Source organism: Mustela nivalis (genome assembly GCF_964662115.1).
Source record: "Mustela nivalis genome assembly, chromosome: 3".
NCBI classification, from domain to species: Eukaryota; Metazoa; Chordata; class Mammalia; order Carnivora; family Mustelidae; genus Mustela; species Mustela nivalis.
This window is the reverse complement of record NC_139022.1, coordinates 113377988-113398857: the sequence shown is the minus strand read 5'-3', so window position 1 is coordinate 113398857 and position 20870 is coordinate 113377988. Positions and strand designations below refer to the sequence as shown.

The 20870-nt window shown below is 37.8% G+C and overlaps 1 protein-coding gene across 1 annotated transcript; it reads left to right on the top strand.

Moving 5' to 3' along the window:
- Positions 1-4411: 4411 nt before the first annotated feature.
- On the top strand, positions 4412-20395 carry MINAR2 (membrane integral NOTCH2 associated receptor 2). The gene is made up of 3 exons (XM_082724060.1): positions 4412-4579; positions 16490-16717; positions 20147-20395. Exons 1-3 carry the CDS (start codon positions 4415-4417, stop codon positions 20324-20326), a joined length of 573 nt encoding a protein of 190 aa, XP_082580186.1. The 5' UTR covers positions 4412-4414; the 3' UTR covers positions 20327-20395.
- Positions 20396-20870: the final 475 nt, after the last annotated feature.

The window sequence follows — 20870 nt, the reverse complement described above, 5'->3', positions numbered from 1 at the left end:
AATTCCTTTGACATGCATAACCCCTCACATGTCATGCTTTCTACTGGCCCTCTTGAATCTTCTAGGACTTGAATGTGCATTTGGATTTAGAAGACATGACAAATGGTGACACATTGGCAGTACAGTTTAAAAGGTTTTATTTGAAGATAGTCAAAGAAGCTTTCTAGTTCCCAACTTAAACCTTGAACTGCGAATTTAAAACCCAGTTTTTTCATTCACCGGATTTGAATTCACACTACTGCAGGAGGAACTGGGAAAATGAAGACCCATAAGCAGAGTTAGAGAATCAGTAACCACCGACCAATCAGAGTAGCCTCATAAGAAGGGATAATCTGTTAAGAGGTCTATGGGATGCCGTTGCCTCTGTAGCTTCCTCCCTTGTGGGTATGTGGCCAAACTCCTGGGAGTAGATCTAAGATTGCTCATGGTCAACAGGACTGACAGTTGGAAAGCAGCAATAGACATGGAACTCAAGAGAGCAAAGGCAGGGGGCGCCTGGGTGGCTCAGTGGGTTAAGTCTGCCTTCAGCTCAGGGCATGATCTCAAGAGTCTTGGGATCAAGCACATCGGGCTCTCTGCTCGGGAGGGAGCCTGCTTCCCCCTCTCCCTCTGCCTATGTCTCTGTCTACTTGTGATCTCTGTCTGTCGAATAAATAAATAAAGTCTTAAAAAAAAAAAAAAAGAAAGAAAGCAAAGGCAGTCGGAACCTGCCAGTCCCCTTTGCCTCTGTCTCTTACTGCACCTGACAGCAAAAAGACTTTCAGATGAAGAGGTGCTGTTTCGTGTTGCTGTCCAAATCTCAATGAAGTTCCTCTTTTGACCAGTTCTAGCACAGAATCACACAAATAAGGAAATTCTGGGAAATGCAGTGTGCCTTTTAATTGAAGATGACTGTATGACTTTAACTCTTTTTTTTTTCAGTTTTCTATGAGACAAGTGAAATAAAAATATATATTCTTATTCACTCTAAATAACAGTGAACACTTTTTAAGCCCGTAATGTATGCTAACCATTCTGTTAACCACTTTACCTGTAAAACCTCACAGCAACCTTACAAGGTACTATTGTTATCCTCACATTATAGGTGAGGAAAGAGGCTTAGAGAGATTCCGTAACTTGCCCAAGAAAACCGTTGAATCGGATGCCACTCTGACTCCAACTTCTGTGCGCTCCGTTTTCCTTATCACCTCCCTTGTTCACCAATGTTGAGGATGTTTGGTAATAGACAAAAATGATTCATAAGCTAGTCACAGGCTTTCTTCATAGTCAAAGCTATCCAAGTAATTTTCAAACTCTCCAATAATTTGATGAACCCCAGCTGCTCATCCAGACATTGTATAGGCTTTTCAGCTGGACATTCTTACAGATATTTCAGTTGGTTCTTGGTACAACCAGAGAGGGAGTGAGCAAGGAAGGGAAGTAGGGAGAAAAGAGGGGGAAAAAGGAGAGAATGAGGACAAGAAAAAAAGAAAATATGGTTAATTAGTACGTAGACAGTTTTGCCTAGTGAACCATATTTAAGTCTATTTTTACAATTCCCATGTTTCAAAAAACAGTAATTCTGGTCCAAATTCCAAATCCAAGAGGAAAAGATACTTTTATAAAAATGTGTTGTAAAAAAAAAAAAAAAAAAGACCAAATGATTACCTGCATGCTAAGGGTGGAGAAGGCTCAGGTATGCATATTTCCACCAGATTTCCCTGCAATTAGAACTCTTTGTATTTATGACGGTTGTCACTCGAGACTGAAGTTACTAATGACAATAAGGAAATAAAAACCCTGACCCAACATATGTCCAGTTACACTCAGGTAAATTTTTTGAAGAGTTAAAAGGAAAACAATAAAATGGGTGTTATATGACCAAATGAATTTGGACAATGCTGGACTTATCAAAGCAGAACTTCTCAGAGCCTTCAGTGTGAGCTTGTGCCTCATAAACTACCAGAAGAGAATGTAGAGTATCCATAAACATTTTTGGCAATAGTCTATTTTTCACTGAGCTTGGAAAAGAGCACTAAGTCATTTTTTAATCAAATTTAATTGGATTATCAATTTCCAACCAGAGTAGAGCCCTTCCTAGGGCTTTGGGAAAAGACAAGCGCCATCATTATTTATCAAGCAAAGGACTTCATGGGGGTCTTCAGACATGACTCATGGGGCAGGAAGCACCCAAAAGGGCTGCCCTTTGGTAATGTATCATCTGGGGTAGGGCTTATAAAAGTATGAAATACATCATCATGAAGGACAGTAAGATGAGAGCATAAACAAATCACTCTAAGGTTTCAAAGGAGGGGGAAACCATACCTACTTGGGAAAATGCCTCAAGGTTTTGTGAGCAGAGAGTTTTCAGCAGTGGCCCGTGAAGGATGATGAGGAGGTGGTTGACAGCCAGGATTGGGAAGAAATATTTCCAGGCAGAAGAACTGGCATTACCAGAGGCACAGAGTGGGCTGGGTTGGGCTAGGCTAGAGGTAGGGACCAGGGATAGGGAAGAGATCGCCGGTAGCAGGAGAGAGAGAAGAAAGCTTGATTTTTCAACTGTTTGTCATGCATGCTACCTACATGGAAGATGGTGAAAGAAAAGGGAGAGTCTGAAACTAAACCTAAAAACAGAAGGAGACCGTGCACAAGCCTCCAGGCATCCAGAGCACAGCGGAGGGATCTAAAGGAAGGAAAACTGAAGTCTCATTTCACCTACCTCATACTTTGGCTAAGGAAAAGGCCTAATCAAATATATTTGGATCTGGGTTCTTTGTCTCCACTTGCCAATACAGAAAGCCAAAGAGAAGTAAGGTTCTTCTTGAAGATGTGTGTTATTCCCTGAAGAATCTTTTAGGAAAAGCAAACAGCCTGAGAAATATTTATTCATTAGATGGAGTCTGGCAGCCGCCAGGAGAATCCAGAAAGTACCCAGTGCTTGTACATGCTCGTAATACACTGGATTCTTGAAGCACTTGTGATTTAACTGTTTTGTTGTTAATTGTCATTAGGAAGGACCTCTTACTTTCTCCAGGAAAGGTATTGTTAACCCCCCCTCAAATGTGTGTGTGTGGAAATATTATAAGACCGTGAAAGACTTTGGGACCAAAAAATAATTATTACAGAAAACATTGATTGTTTAATCCAGTTTTCCAACTGTAAGTAGGACATGATTTTTTTTTTACACTCCCCCATGTTTATCGCTATAAAGAAGGTAAGTACTCTCTAGTGCCTTGCTTGATTTGAGAACATTCTGGCTGCTGCTTCTTGTAAGCTATATGGCACTCTTCTGAAATCTGGTGCTGATACCTTCCATATGTGACCCCATTTACCCCTGGAAGAGAAAACTTTCTGCTGAATCAGATGGGTTTGCAGAGGTGCACACATAACAAACAACCTATGTCTTTTTCAAACAGCTGATATGTCTATCCTTTGCCTTCTCACAGTGGGAAGTTTTCCTCTTCTTCTAGATGGAAATCCATACTTTCCCAGTGAGAACTATGGGTTGCCCAAGAGAGAATAGCTTGAAATGTGTGAGCTTATCTCCTTTAAAGTCATCACTACTCCCTGGCTTCGTACACAGTCCACAGCCTCACTCCCACCTTGGCTCTCTGAACCGCAGATGGGTTCACTTAGCACAGCAGCCATGATCCCCTCTGGTTCCAAGTGTACTGTATGCACAGCAAAACACACCGAAGGAGATTATATAGCTCTGGAGAGAGTCAGGGGAACTTCAGCTCATGATTGGGTCAAGGCAGTAGATTGGGGGCCTAAATTATCATGGCAAACCCTATAGCAAATTCTTGCCATTTCTTGGTTCAGACCAAAGCTGACAACCTAAACATGTTCAGGTTTCACATGAGCCTGAGACTCTGGGAGTCCAAACAAGAGAAGAAACAAGATCCTGCATGTCACATGGGAGACTGCATGGGCCGGGGCCAAGCCAGCTGGTGAGCTCGGTGACGTTCAGAGAGAAAAACTAAGTAATCGCTCCCTTACAGGTGATATTTCATGGTCTCCAATTATGGACTATGACACGGAAATGCTGGCAGTCTCCTTTATCCAGAGAATAGCTCCTCTTGAACTGCCCTTTCTGATGCTGTACAGAGAAATGTTTAGTGCTATATAGCGAATTTTGGCATTTTGTTAAGTTCGATGAGTGTAGCCCTATCTGTCCCATTTAAGCACTGTGAATGCAGGTGTGTGTGTGTGTGTGTGTGTGTGTGTGTGTGTGTGTGTGTGTGTTGTGTGAAAGGCAAGGCAGCATGCTGCATTGTTCTTGTGTGTTGATATATCATTTCAAGACTGGCTCCCAGTGTAGCTGAGAGACCTGGTTTCAGATGCCAGTTGGAGCGTCCTCGGGCTCATTAATAATGGACCAGTCTGGCAAGAGCAGCCTCACTTCCTTTGTTTTCCGCCGCAGAAGAAGGGGAACATGGATCTCTCCGTTTTGCCAAACAACAACCATCCTGACAAATTCCTGCAGCTCGACGTGAAGTCTTTCATGAGGAGCTCAGCTCTTCTTCAAGCCAGCCTGGCAAGGTTTCCGGGGGGGAATTACCCTGCTGCGCAGCACTGGCAAAACCTTGTGTACTCACAGGTAAAATGTGGGGCGGGGCTGGTTTCTTTCTCCCTAGCTACCATTTCATTATTTGTACAAAAAAAAAAGTCTGTAGGGAACATGGCATAAGGTAGCAGCTCATGCCTGCAACATAAAAAAAGGTCTTTCTTCCTTAGCATCAGGGAAGTCCCTTATCACTTTATAAAATATGTGAATTCCCCCTACCATTCATTTTTCTCTAAACATTTGCTTTTCGGCCTGTCCTCATTTTAGTGCCTACTTTTCATTTTACTTCTTTTCTTCAGGATTTTTCAAACCACTTGTTACATTTGTGAATTAGACTATGGGGAACAGCCATACCTCTATCTTCTGGTGTATTCTACGCACAAAGCAGCCCATGCTCACACTGGGGACTCATACACAGCCTCTGAGGCAACCAGGGAACTCCCTTTTGCCCCTCTTAGACTGACTCCCTTTCATTTCACGCAGAGAACACTCAGCACAACAGTGGTTATCTAATGACTTCAGGAAAGGAAAATACGAGGAGCTCTCCTCCTTGGAAAGGTGCTGGCTCTTGTCTTAGATACTCTTCCACAGATACACGACGTAATGATCAGAATTGTCAAACCCCATGCAGACTTTATTTGTTGCTTTCTTCTTTTGCACCTTCCTTTACTTTGCTGACGGAACAAGAAGAATAAAGCTGATGAGTTCCATGTGCTGGAATAAACATAAGAGCCCTGACTGTTGGACAGCCCATGAAACAGGAATCATCTCTGTTTTGAGATGGGGAGGCTAATGGGGTTAAGGGTTAGTCAATTTAGAAACAGGAAGAAGCATTTCATTTCAGAACAGATGTGACTGACCTACAAACCCCTGCAAGTCATTAAACCCTTTGGAGTGGTTCAAATTCCCTGAACAGAAATTTGTTTTCTTTTAAGAAACAGTTGCTACTCATGAGTCCTGGTGTAAAGTGACTCCTTTGTGGTGTGTTTGTGGGCTCCTCGGGACCTTTATCATGAGATCATTCAAAACCAAGTACACTCAAATGATTATGTAAGTGTTTCCTCCACCTATAAGGGTTTTAATTTATTTCCCTCATCAGGCAGCCTGTTAGGACAACTGCCGTTGTAAAATATTTCGCATCCTTCCCCTTTGTAATCTTTAAAACTCTCCCCCTGCCAAACCTGTACACACCTTTTCGGTTATGGTTTTCCTATATTAACTTAAATGTGGTGAAATTCCTCCTTTTCCTTCCTTGTTGTTAATATCATGGAACAGGATGATTCAAAAATCAATTCAGAAAACCTTGGCCCTCCTAGGCTATGAAGTTTAGTCAAAAGAAAACGTATCCAGTAAATTCCTTTGAGCTTGGAACACATCAGTCTAACGTCTTTTGTTTGGTACTGGAGTTGACCTATTTCCTTCATGGGAATCTTTACAGTTTAAAGCTCTGTTGAATGTTGTTCCTAAACCTCAATAAAATGCATCCAATTTTTAAGGGGAATCTCCTTCAACAGGTAGGCCCTGATGAGCTGAAGTATTCACCCAAGGTAAAAATCTGCTTCTTGTGTCTTTAGATATGTTATTGGTAAGTGTAAACTGTATATAAACTTACTAAATTTAGTTTTCCTTTTACTCTTAAAAAAAATGTTAAATGACAGAATAAAGGCCAACTTACTGTTGAAATGATGCATAGTATGGGGGGAAATAAATCTTATAAATTCTGATAGTTTGTTAGGCATGACCCAAATTAGGACTAGGTACGATTTATATTTACTACTAGAAGAAGTAATTCTTCTTTCCATGGCTGAACTTAAAATTCAGGAGTGTTATATTTGTTGGCTAAAATATAAATCTAAAATAAAAAGATATATGAAAGTTTTAAGTGACTGTAGTGAGTGTACCTGGTGTATTGAGGTGTTAGGCATGCATAAGGTGGCAGCTGTCAAAAGTTCTTCATTTACAGTCCTCATTCTGTTGGGGATACATTAAGCCAATGGGAAGAGCATTGAATAAAGGGATGAGAACTTGATTTCCTTTTTCTTTTTAATATTTTATTTATTAGAGTGCACATGTGGCAGAGTGACAGAGAGAGCAGGAGTGGGGGCAGGGAGGGAGAAGCAGGCTTCCCAGGGAGTATGGAGCCCGACATGGGGCTCAATCCCAGGATCCTGGGATCATGACCTGAGCCAAAGGCAGACACTTAACCAACTGGAGCCACCCAGGCACCCCAGAAACTTGGTTTCTTGATTCAAATTCATAGTAAGCCCCTTTAAGAGACATGTATTATCGCCTTTATTTTGTTTATGTCTCAATGTATCTACTTGAAAAATTAGTATAATATTAATTTTACATATCTGTTTAAAATTGAGAATGAATAAAAATAATATGAGGTTAAAACAACTGAGAGAAAAGGTTTCCTATAAAAGTTTAAGAAATGTGTATTATTTTTATTATTTGACAGTATTCCAAATTGTGTTGAAATTATCCTTTCCTTAGATTTTTTGAAAAACAGTAGATAATACTATTTGCATTTTTTAATTTATAGTGCAGATGGGGGGCGGTGATATTAGGGAATATAGTAAATACATCTGTCAAACCATAACTCAAGCGGTAGATTTTATATTCACACGAAATCCGCACAGACTTCAGAGTTGTGTCAGTTTATCCTGGGGTCTTGCACCACCCAGATGCCTGGTGTTTGGGCTTCAGACCACCTCAGAGACTGTCAAAGGACTTAGCCTCCAACCATTGCCTTCAATATTAGTGGTAACTCAGCAGTTAAAACTCATATCCTATAACTCAAATGTGAAGTTGAATTCCTCAATACATGCATCATATTTCTATCCATGATTTATCTCTCAAAGCTTCTTTAAAAATTCACATTCCATTTCCAGAAGAAGTTCTGTCAACCATTTTTATATGCAGAGGCAGTTCTGGGCATATAGAAAAGTGAGCCCTTGTTCTCATGCTTGCCAGCAGCCCCAGATACTGGATTCCACGCTGTGCAAACACACAGGTCACTGGAGTTTGCAGGGGGAGAGAACGAGCATGTATTTCCTGATCTCACTGTATTTATACTTTTCTTAAATTCTTTCACTAGAGAAGTAAAGAAGTTTCACCGTAAATTTCATCTCAGTGCAATGAACAAACGTTCACCAAAATCTAATGTTTCTGGTTGTTAAAATAATTTGGGGCATGTATCTGATGAAGGCATTTGGAATTGTATTCCAAATATTTCTGCCAATCCCTGTATAAAATGAGATAATAAAAGGAAAAGGCAAACTTTTTTTTTTTTAGTTTAAGTGATAAAATATGTTTTTTCAGATAATGTAGTGTCCCCCTGCCTTTTTTTTTTTTTGATTAGCAGTTAGACTTCGTAATCTTTTCAGACGAATCTCTTTATTTGATCTTTTCCTGGTTTCCAGGAGCATTTGGTGCTAAACCTGTGAGCTGGACCAAAAGGCCAAGGACAAGAGATTGCTCTTCCCTTGATTTCTAGATTTCTAGACAGTGTTATTTCCTGGGTTTACTCCTTAATCAACTTTCCTTGCCTTTTCTTTTTTTTTTTTTTTTTAAGTCTTAATAGCTAACTTTTCCCTGTAAATTTTAACGTCTCTTCTATCTCAGTTTTTTCTTTTGGGTGTTTTTGGGCTGTGTTTTCTTTTGTTTTGTTTGTTTTTTGGCTGTTGTTTTTGTTTTGAGGCTATGATTGTACATTTTAGCAATCTGGCTCTGGACAGGTCCATGAGATCCATCGTGCCTTCTCTAAAAATGTCTCTATTCCTAATCCTCCACTTACTATTCTGAAAAGAAAGGCCCTGCATACACAATACTCTCCCATTTTTAATCCTGTATTTGGGGAAATGCTATATAGAACCTTTGAGGCACTTAAATTATTATCTAGGAAGTAGACTGAAGGGCATTGTTCTGTTGCTCAGGGGTTTACGTGCAAGTATCAGAACATGATGTATCAAGTTAGTCTAAATTTATGCAGTTTACAAAATCTCCAGTGGGGTCTGGAATTTAGCCTTAGACAGTGTGCGGCCAGAAACAACACCAAAATTGTCCCACTGTACTGTTCTCAGACCAGACCCAAATGCCTCTGGCGCTGAAGCCTTTATGAAGGACACCATCAGTGTTACAAAAGCTTGTATGGGACTCCAGAGTCCTGGGTAGGTGGAGAGATAGGCAGGAAACCAAATTCATGAGAGGCCCGGGTCAGACCACAAAAGCTTGGGATTTGTTGTCTGAGATTTTAAATTTTATCCTGAAAATTTTGAGGGCCTGGTAAAATTTTTAAGCAAGAAGATCGCGCAATCCAATCTGTGTTTTATAAAGATAGCCATTCTAGTACTTCAGAAACAGAAATACTGTAGTCATTGGGGACCACAAATTTGTTTGTACTGAGTAATAGATAATAAATAATTAAAAATTTATAGATATAGTAATTTTATAGTAATAGATAAATAAAATGCTATATTTGCATTATGATTATGAAAGCAATTTTATTGCATGTGCAGATCAAATTGGGGGAAAATGGTAATCTTTATGATCTTGATTCTCCCAATTCATAAAGATGATGTATCTTTTTCATTTCTTCAGTACTTCCTATGGCCCTTCAACGATGTCTTATAATTCTCCACATTGAAGTTTTCATAAAGTTCATTAGGTTTATATCTAAATATTGATAAAGCTTTGTGCTCCTAAGACTAGAACATTTTAAATCATATTTCATTATATATATATAATGAAGCTCATATATATATATGGCAGACAAAATGGATTTTAGGTAAAAGACTTTGTTAGATACAGAGGATTGCTATGAAATGAATAAAAGTAGGTATCATTAGTAAAATATAATAATTCTAAACTTACATGCATCTAATAGTCTCAATCTTTGTAAGGCAAAACTGGAGATATTTACAAGGAAAAATTTATACATGTTATTTTTATCAAGCAGACAAAACAATTACTAAAGATAAAAAGGATTTGAGCAATAAAATTAAGTTCGATTAAGTGATATATACTGACATCTTTACTAAACAATTGAAAACATTAATTTTTAACATATATACTGCATATATACAAAAATTGATGTGCTAGACTCTAAAGTAAATTTCAAAGACTCGGTATTACATGAATCATGCTGTTTGAACACAATCAACTTAGTTAGAAATTTATATATCAATATCAAAAAGTTAAAGTATGACATATTGTAGAAAACTAAAACACACACTTTAAGGAAACAATAATGGAAATTAAGAATGTAGAACAGGGGGCGCCTGGGTGGCTCAGTGGGTTAAAGCCTTTGCCTTCAGCTCAGGTCATGATCCCAGGGACCGGGGATCGAGCCCCACATCTGGCTCTCTGCTCAGTGGGGAGCCTGCTTCTACCTCTCTCTTTGCCTGCCTCTGTGCCTACTTGTGATCTCTCTGTCAGTCAAATAAATAAATAAAATCTTAAAAAAAAAAAAAAAAAAGAATGTAGAACAAGATGAAAATGAAAAATGCTACATTTGTAAAATTGTTGCCTGGAGCTGAAATGGTATTTTGAGAGACTACAATAGAAGTATATGTTTGCATGATAAAAGCAGAATGAGAAAATTAATGAGGTAATAAGAGACAATGAAGATAGAAGTAGGGAAAACTAGCCTGTATGTTAACTGCAATTTAAATAAAATTTAAAAAAACATAGAAATCAATACATAGTACAAAAGATAAAAACAAATACACAATGAAGCAGATGAATGATGTTGAAAGCTATTTCTCTGGAAGGGCTAGAAAGACAGAAAACACCTCTGGCAATGCTGCTTAGAAAAAAAAAAAAGACATCCACAGGGCTAGAAACTTAAAGGAAACACAAGTAAAGAAGAGCAGAGGGGTGCCTGGGTGGCTCAGTGAGTTAAACCTCTGTCTTTGGCTCAGGGTCCTAGAATGAAGCCCCATATCGGGCTCTCTGCTCATCAGGGAGCCTGCTTCCTTCCTCTCTCTCTCTCTCTGCCTGCCTCTCTGCCTACTTGTGATCTCTGTCAGATAAATAAATAAAAAATATTTCAAAAAAAAAAGAATAGCAATTAAGAAATGTAACATACGGATAATGAGAGGAATTTTGAGAGGAATTTGAAAACTTTACATGCAACTGGGTAGTTTCCCACATAGCATAGGAAACTTAAAGAAAAACAGAAAATGTTAATAAATCTGTAATCATTTTACTATGGAATCAGTAGTTTTAAATCTATCCCAATTGCACAAAAATCAAAAAATACCAGGCCAATTGAGTATTGTAGTCAACTTCTACCAGAGAGTCTTGAAAATGAATCATTCCTATTATTGTCAAATTCTTCTAGAAAATGGGAAAACAAAGATGTTTGTATCCACAACATAACTTCAGCTACCACTAACAATTGTATATATAAGAGACCCTTAATCTTAGGAAACAAATTGAGTGTTGCTGGGGGGTGGGGGACAAGGGATAGGTTTGCTAGGTTATGGACACTGGGGAGGGTATGTGCTATGGTGAGTGTAAGACTGATGATTCACAGACCTGTACCCCTGGGGCAAATAATACATGAGATGTTAATTAACAAAGGATATATGTATATCCTTTTTTATCATATATACATATTTTTTTAATTAACAAAGGATATACATATATATTTATATAATACATGTTATATACATATTATGTAAATATATGATGTATAGTTACATAAATTTGTATATTTATAAATATATATTTTATATTATATAAATATATGATTATAATAATATTATTATATATTATATATAAATATTTATTTTGTATCTATAAATTCTTCCTTTCTGAATGGGAAAAATTAAAGGCATTGCAGTCACAGGCTCCTGGGTGGTTCAGTCAGTTAAGTGTCTGCCTTTGGCTCAGAACATGATTTCAGGGTCCTAGGATCAAGTCCCATGTTGGGCTCCCTGCTTGGCAGGGAGTCTGCTTCTCCTTCTGCCCCTCCCCCCACACTTGTCAGCTCTCTCTCTCACACAAAAACAAATAAATAAAACCTTTAATAAATAATAGATAAAATAAATAGATCAATAAATAAAATAGAGACATGGCAGTCACTCTTCCAAAGTAATTCTGAGGTCTCATGGGAATAGTTTATGTGGACTCCTTCCTTGAAGGTGTGGAAGATTGATTAGGCCACAGTTCTGCTTTTTAGAATAACTTTTGAGGCACTGTTCTATATAGTCCTTGATTCCACCCTCTAGGAAGCATCCCCTTGTTCACTGTTCTCTTTTGCCACATCAGAAGTAGACCCTTCTTCAAGAATAGGCTTCAAGGGATGCCTGGGTGGCTCAGTTGGTTAAGCAGCTGCCTTGGGCTCAGGTCATGATCCCAGCGTCCTGGGATCGAGTCCCACATCGGGCTCCTTGCTTGGCAGGGAGCCTGCTTCTCCCTCTGCCTCTGCCTGCCACTCTGTCTGCCTGTGCTTGCTCTTGCTTCTCTCTCTATGACAAATAAATAAAATTTTAAAAAACCTTTAAAAAAAAAAAAAAGAATAGGCTTCAAAGTTTACTCCTACTCAAGGAAATTTAGAAATCTAGGATTATTATCACTGCTTTCTTTTGTTCTGTTTTGTGGTTAATTCTAAACATTCAAAATCTTTTAGGTATAGGCATGCGATTTCTTTGGTCATATATTTCTTACAGAATTTAGGAAATTATTTATTAATGTAACCTTATCTGACCTGACTGACTACTTACAGTCAATTTTTTATGTTAGTGAACACAACCCAAAGTCTTTGAAGACATAACTCTCCAAAAGGCTTTAATATCTTGGTTTTCTGCCTCCATTTCTATATTTTTAGAGTCAGTGACAACCACGTAGAAGCTCTCAAGGATAAGAGTTATGAAAGCACAGCTTAACATGATCTTTTTCTTGAGTCACTTTATTTGATTGAGAAATTGCAATAGGCATATTTTGCCCAATGCTTTCTTTTTTTAAATTAATTCTGTGTTTTAGTGTTGGGGTCTACAAGTAGATTTTCAACAGTAGAAACATAGTAGGCATTGAATTTCTAGGTCCTCTCTCTTTCATTTCTTTTTTCCTACTGTCTGGTTCTTTCTCTAATCTCTAATCTCATCTCTTTCTTGTATCATATTAATGTTCTGATAATTGTAATGTCATTACATATATGTAAATGTTCTGATTATTTATAAGAATCTCTTCTAGAGCTACAGGTGATTGGGTTCCCAAATATGACAGATGGCATGTATGCCAATTTTTTTCCCTATAAGATATTAATAACCATCATTCCAGCTGCTCATGATTTTTTCATCCCATATTTGGAATTTTAAGATATACTACTTTTTGTATTAGAGAGGATAAGGCAGGCTATGCTGTGATGACACATATCCTCACAAAATATCACTAACTAAAAACAAAATATTTTTTTAAAGATCCGTTTATTTATTAGAGAGAGTGTGTGCACGCAGGGGGAGGGGCAGAGGGAGAGAGAGAATCTTTAAGCACACTCCCTGCTGAGCTCATAGTCTGAAGCTGGGCTCAATCCCAGGACCCTGAGTTCATGACCTGAGCCAAAATCAAAAGTTGGACACTTAATTGACTGAGCCACACCAGGCACTCCAAAATAAAATAAATTGCTTGCTCATGAAAAGTCTGAGAAAGGCAAGTGGATTTTAGGAGCAGCTCTTTTCCAAGAAGTAACCCTGAGCATCAAGTTAATTCATCCTGTAGTTCTGCCATCACAGAATCCTTGCTTCATAGTGACACAAAAATGGAAATGAGGAAAGTAAGCCTAAAACACTGTGGGACATTTCAGGGACCAGGTTCCATGGTGGTTTCTGTTACTTTTATCCATACATCACCAACTAGGAAAGAGCTGGCCCCATTGTAACTTCAAGCCAGACTGGCAAAACCAGTCATCCTTTATCCTCAGGAGGGGAGAATGAAATTCTTAAGGATCCATCACCACAATACAGAGCTCTCATTTCCTCTATATTTGCCAGTATATCTTCTCATGTTCTTTCACTCTCATTCTTTGAGTGCTTATATTTCAGGTATTCTTCTTGTAAATATTACATAATTTAATTTTAAAAATCTCATCTGACAATCTCTGTCATTAAAATAGAAGGTTTAGTTTATTAACATTTAACATGATGATTTCTAAAATTTTTCTGTTTTCCTGAGGTTCCCCCTATTCTTTGCTTCTAGTTTTATTGTCTTAAGATCAAGTTTCCTTTACCTTTTTCCTTTATCTGCTTTACTGATTTAGAAACTATATATTCTTTCTCTATTCTTAGTAATATTTCTATACTCTGACACGATTTCTTAAAATATTCTAATCAAAAATATCTCTGTCAATTTTACAGTCCAGTAATTTAATTGTCCCTTATTTCAAAACTCACAAATTAGTAATTATTGTCTCTATTTTACTATAAAATTCATTCTTGGTTAGATAGATTTATCTAAGATAAATATTTATCAATTCCCTTTCTTTGTTTCTTTTCTTTTGCTCCACATTTCTTTTTACATATTAATCTTTACTTTTATTATTAAGGTTTTTTTCCTGAAGTACATTTTTTAGAGGTTTTTTCTTTATTGGCTTGTTAATTCTGTAGTCTAAATTTTTGTTTGTCTCAATATGCATTCTAATTCACTCCTTTTACTGAATGATAGTTTACTTGTATGTAAATGACATAAATAATGACTAAAAGATATTAAAGATAAATGGAGACAAGGTAACAGTGAACACAGAAAAGTCTAGGTAAACTTTAAAGTGTTACTTTCCTTAAATATTTTAAAATACAAGTTATTTTAGAGTTTATATAACTAAAATAATAGAATTATTTTTGAGTTTTTCTTTCGTAAATGTGATCTATCCAGAATGTGGTATCAAGAGTTAGACTCAAATACATGCTTTTTTTCTTTCTTAAGGTATTTGAAAAATATTACCAAAATATAAATGAACCTTGTTTCTTATCCTGTCATCAGATCTTTAGCAAAGATATTCTATTAATTTTCTCTTCACATGTTTTTCAGACATGAAATTGTCATGCAACACAAAACATAAATGGCATCATATAGTGGGATAACCTCAGACTTTCAACAATGTGCTTTAGAATTAAGGGCTTGAATATTATTTTTAGACTATAGCTCTGAATAATTAGTTATTAAAATTATTTTGTTATCTTATACCTTTTATATTTTCAAGGTCTTTATACATTCTAATAGATTCTGTTATTTTTTTTCCTGACCTCCCCAAAACTGTATTTTCCTCATTTATAGAGCTTTCTTATTTAAGAAGCTCAAGGAATGGGCTAGCAGGCAAGAAAACTGACAAAGCAAATTTGTCAATGTCTGAAGAATTATCCCTCTCAAAGATGATCAAAGATGGCTAGCCTTGAAGAAAAACCTTGAGTCAGAATTATGCTAAGCTGAAATGATCTAAATTTCATATCAAATTGTTTTTTCTCAATTCAGAAACATTTTTATGAGGCTATCCATCTTAAAGACAAATGCTAAGTCAAGATGATGTATTATTTCATTGCAAATTTCAGTATTGAAGAATATAAATTGATTTTAAGTGGACCAACAACGTAGTAAATTCAGAGAAGATCTTCAACTTGACCTCTAAGTATGTAAAAAATAGGTTAAGAAAATTAGGGAAAACTAAGGTCAAAGAGAATGTGAATGGTTTGATCTAGATACTTTTTTTGTTTGTTTGTTTATCAGCGATTTCAGAAGAAAACTGTATGTAGTATTAGTTCACAACCTAGCTTACTTATATACATATTTAATGTGACCTATATACCCCAATATGTGCTGAGCAAATCAGTGTTTTGATGTTCATAAATATGACTCAGAAGAATATTAATTGAAACATGTGTATTGAATATTATTGATTATTATTGAAATGTGTGTTTATAAATTGCTGTAAATTCATGAAATGTGTCACCATTATGGTAAGTCTAAGTTTTCTGAAAATTAACTTATGTGGAATTCTTTTCCTTGATGCCCCATGATAACTGAGGCATTAATCTGTAAGCTTTTTGTTTCTTCTTAATTTTATTCAGCCAATGAACACATTTTAAAGCTAGATTTTTCTACTTCCATAATAATTTTATAGTCAGAAAAACAAAAACAAACAAACAAACAAAAACAACCAAAGTAAAACCCTGAAGGTCAAATCAGACACAAGAAAAACACAACTACCCTATGCTGTTAAATTTGAGATACTGGTTGCCCTTGGGCAGGGAGAGGGAAAGGGTTTTGGAAGGAACAGGATGTGTGCTGGTAATGTCCTCTCTCTTATTGAGCTATATATTTATATGTGTACTTTTCTACATATAAATTTGGCTTCAGTAAAAAAATATTTTTTAAAAATCTGAAAGTCAATATTAGAGCCATCTACTAGCCAGCTGGTGTGTAGACACATAAAGGAGTACGATGCTGTTCTGTCCTCCAAGCTGTCTGAAATAGGAGTCCCGAGAGAGTTTTTGTGAAAGCCAAGCATATCTATAAAATGCCTTTTAATCTTGACTTTGCTGGATTAATACAGCAACATTAAATATTATTTTTTATCAGTCATGCAATGCAAAAATAGAAGCAAAATGTCATTAAATATCAATGCAAGTGAGCTGGGAAAAAACTGGCTTTGTTCAGAATTCTGCTATTTGAATTAAAGAACAATGTTCTTTCTGTGTAGTTATAAAAGAGCATTTGAATGAATGATCACTGAGGTTGAACAAGATCACGTGCAAAGAAAAACACTCAATTAATGGCGGGATTCTAGGTCAGACTAGATCCTAGATCCTTTCCTCATTCATTATCCTCATCTGTTGGGTTTCCAGGCAGAATCAGCAGATTTTCAGGGGCCATTATTTCGCATTTCATCCTCTGCTGCCCATGGCCCATTGGTAAGAGAAGGCTTGTCACTGTGTCTCCTAACAGAGAGAAAAGAAGACGATTTCTGCTCAGCGAATGAGGAGATCCGGGCCAGAGGGTGTTGCTGCTGTGGACCATCCCCCACCATCCTTGTCATCAGTTCTGAAGAATAACCCACTCTATGGTGACCTAAGTTTGGAGGAAGCTATGGAAGAAAGAAAAAAGCATCCCTCGTGGACGGTTGAGGAATATGACAGGCATTCCCTGCACACAAACCTTTCTGGGCATCTAAAGGTACTCAAACCAAAGAATCACTTCCTTCAATTGATGAAGAAGTTCTGTCAAATATTCCTTTAAAAAAAAATGAATATTGGGCGCCTGGGTGGCTCAGTGGGTTAAGCCACTGCCTTCGGCTCAGGTCATGATCTCAGGGTCCTGGGATCGAGTCCCGCATCGGGCTCTCTGCTCAGCGGGGAGCCTGCTTCCCTCTCTCTCTCTCTGCCTGCCTCTCTGACTACTTGTGATTTCTCTCTGTCAAATAAATAAATAAAATCTTTAAAAAAAATGAATATTAAGGTGACAAGTACTCATCACTAGACCCAGATCTCTAGAGTTGAGGTCCTTTTGGCTCCTGGCATCCCTTTCTCTCTCCTATGGATTTGTTCTTAGTTTTACTATGTCAGCAATTACTGTCATCTCTCTGGAGTAGAGAGAAAGAAATGATGAGACACAGAAAGATTTACCTAGAAGGTTAAAGGTTTTTGAAAATTGATTTACCAGATTATGTATGTTTTCCCCTAGTTTTGTGAGCATTTATTTCATGAAGACTCAAGAATTCCCTTACCTACATTGATTCAAAACTATTCGATGCTCTTAGGCATGGGACAAAACAGTTCTCATCAAGGGTCATGGTATTCCAAGCCCACTCAGTGATTTAAGATTACAGATTTACATTTTGGACGTTTTCCTGTGTCTCAGTAACAAAACAAAACAAAAACATTTCAACACAGGAAAAGTATGCAATGAACTCATTCACCCAGCTTAAACCCAACTTCAGTTTTTCTTTGTTTTCTTTTTTTCCCCCTGGTGTCATCTATCACATAGAAAATCTAGAAATACCTGCAAAGCAAAGAGAATGGCCCTCTGTTTTCTGAGTGGACCAGATTCCTCCCCAGCTTTGGCTTGCCTCTGCCTGCCCTGAGGTCAGGGAGGCCTGACTTTTTCTGCATACACTTCATTTGAGGTGTATCTGCTCTGAGTCCCATATGTTAAGCACCTGAAGAGTTTTTTCTGTCGCAAGGGAGACAATATCGTGTCCCCTTAAAATCTGATACTTTTAAAAATCCCAAATGTGCACTCTTGAAATATCCTGTCTAGAGTCTTTGAGGCTCTTTAATGTCCTAGTAGATTGAACATATCTCCTCCTTAATGTAGCCTCTTTTCCAAAGAAGTTTCCATAACAGATGTTCCCCCATAGCAACAATAATCTTCTAGGGGTTTTTTGGTTTTGTTTTGTTTTGTTTTGTTCTTATCACGAGTCTGAAGGTCAGGTCCTCTAAGAAATTAGTTAGTTTTTTTTTTCCTTTTTATTTCTTTTTTTTTTTAATTAAGTTTTTATTTTAATTCCAATGTGGTTAAAGTACAGTGTTGTATTCATTTCAGGTGCACAATATAGTGATTCAACAATTCACCCAGGGCTCATCATGAAAAGTTGCTCCTTAATCTCTATCTGGCTTTCACATCCCCCCGCTCCCTTCCCTCTGTCCTCTATAGTTAGTTAAGAGTCTGTTTAAAAAAAAAAAAAAAAGAGTCTGTTTCTTGGCCTCTCTCTTTCTCTCCCTCTCTCCCCCTCTCGCTCCTTCTCTCTTTCCTTTGCTTATTTGCTCTCTTTCCTTTGCTTATTTCCACATGAGTGGAATCATACGGTATTTGTCTTTCTCTGACTTATTTTGCTTAGCATTAAATTACTCTCTAGCTCCATCCATGTCTTTGCCAATGGCAAGATTTCATTTCTTTTTATGGCTGAATAATATCTCATTATATATCACATCTTTATCCATGCATCTTTTGATGGACACTTAGGCTGCTTAAAAAGTCACTTTCTACAATTAGGAAAGCAGGTATTGTTCTATTTCACAAATATTTCTTGACCGTGTAACAGAGGCTCGTCTCTACTCTTTATCGTTTACCTGAATGGCAAAAGGGTTGTGAAGATGAGTATTACTGTCCCTGCACCAAAAAGTTCATCTAACTGATCAGAGTAACAAAACCATAATTATAGAACAAAATAAGAGGATGATGTTGTAATAATAACAGAAAGGGCTATGCAGACTTAAAAGGAGGACAAAATCACACGGGATTATAAAAAGACATCACGAAAAACGTTAATTTAGGAAGGATGGATAGAATTCCAAAAGATACCGATGGTTGGCATGTGTGGGGAGGCTCTTCCGTCTGGAGTAACAGGGAAAAAAGCACAAATTCCAGAAAGTAAGAGAGATTGTCAGAACAATAAATAGTGCGGTGCCATTGTCACTACAATTTAACTAATAGAATAACAGGAAAATACTTAAAAAGTGTTTGGATGTAGGCTAAGGAGATTGAACATCATTGGCAATGAGTAATATTTCTGTTGGCAAATTCCACGAGCTCTGTTTCAGAAGAGCAAATAGGGATACAGTGTGGGCATTGCGTCACGGAACCTGGGGACTGTCCCCTCCCCATCCATCCGCCACACATAGAGTTTCCCTCAGAGCCTTTGCAGACCTCATGAGCACTCTTTTGAGGGATGCTTCTGAAAGTCATAGCTTTAGTTTTCATTAGAATTTCTTTTTTTTTTTTTTTAAGATTTTATTTATTTGTCAGAGACAGAGGGAGACAGAGCGAGGGAGCACAGGCAGACAGAGAGGCAGGCAGAGGCAGAGGGAGAAGCAGGCTCCCTGCCGAGCAAGGAGCCCGATGTGGGACTCGATCCCAGGACCCTGGGATCATGACCTGAGCCGAAGGCAGCTGCTTAACCAACTGAGCCACCCAGGCGTCCCTTCATTGGAATTTCTATCTATACTTCATACATTCAACTTCTTTCCTCACCATCCCTGTGCATCTCATAACCAGCAGACAGAGCCCCTAACTTATTTTCTGAAACTTTTTCACCTCTTACAGGCTGTAAAACCTCCAAGTGCCTTTGGCCAATACCATTTTTCTAAATTATAAATAAAAAAGGAGAAAGGAAACCCCACATTTAGTTACCAGGGCTAATTAGGAGCAGAATGTAAGAGGCGTCTGGAATTATGGAAGTTCTTCCTAAGGATTGTAGGCATTAGACTTGACTTTGACGAGGGCACAAAATATGTGAAGGATACAAGTCAAGCAGACAAGGAATTGCAAGATTATCTATCCTTCTGCATAGTCCATCCAAATTTTATTTTACTAGCTTTTTAAGACCAGGAAGTTTAAATGGTAGCAGTACGGTGGAGGAATTGTTTTGCCATCACCGGCATTTGCCCAGCTCCCTGTGTGTGTGCCCCTTCTGCACCCAGCAGGGCACTACTGACCCCCAAAGCTGGCTTAAAGTTCACTGAGACTAGAGAGGCAGAGAGAGGGCGGGCACCTCAGCTGCAAGCCATTGCTGATGAAAAATCAGCAGTTCTGCAGTGTCAGTAAGTCTGAAACACTGGTTACTGATTGATCCTATTCTCCTACGTAATTTTGTTTTCTTTTTAGGAAAATCCTAATGACCTACGGTTTTGGTTGGGAGACATGTACACGCCTGGTTTTGATACCTTATTGAAAAAGGAAGAGGAACAAGAAAAGCATTCAAAATACTGTCGTATAGGTCTGATTTTGCTCCTTGTTGCCTGCATCTTGGTTTTCATAGTGACTGTTTGCACATTTTTCACCTAAAGAAAACTGCAGCAGATACAATGGCTTGAAATTTCTTAAAAATCTTTCTAAATAAACATTTGCAGAAAAACATGCTCACGTGGTATGAATGTACTGTGGAATGTTCAGCTAGGTGTCATTGTCTTGTAGAACGCAAATGTTGCCTGAGACATGCTGGCTTTCTCTGTTTTGTTCTAGAAACCTTGGTAGGAATTCCGGGTGACCAGGAATTCTGGTCACAGAATCACAGGAAAGCCCCTATAACAACCAAAATGAAACACAGGATAGAGAACAAGGAGAGAGCGCACCAACAATTGTTGGCAGACCTCCCAACCCCACCCCACGCCACCACTGCCCATCATCCCTAAGAAAGTTGAGCAAAGCATTTTTTGGCTGCCTAACGTGTGCAAGATGAAAACTGGTTGTGCTGACTGTTAGGTTGAGTTCATGCTGTTTTATCTGCTTTTATTCCTATTTAAGCTAGGAAAGGTGTGTAGGGGGCTTGATTCAAACCGATTCTCATTTTCTCAGGATTGCTTTATAAATGCCTCTGTTTGATAGAGCA

What these genes read in the sequence shown, in the direction of transcription:
- MINAR2 (XM_082724060.1), top strand. Translation starts at nt 4,415, where the DNA reads ATGGATCTCTCCGTTTTGCCAAACAACAACCATCCTGACAAATTCCTG. An exon ending in AAAACCTTGTGTACTCACAG is followed by an intron (nt 4,580 to 16,489) that starts GTAAAATGTGGG and finishes GTCTCCTAACAG; the next exon opens with AGAGAAAAGAAGACGATTTC. An exon ending in ACCTTTCTGGGCATCTAAAG is followed by an intron (nt 16,718 to 20,146) that starts GTACTCAAACCA and finishes TTTTCTTTTTAG; the next exon opens with GAAAATCCTAATGACCTACG.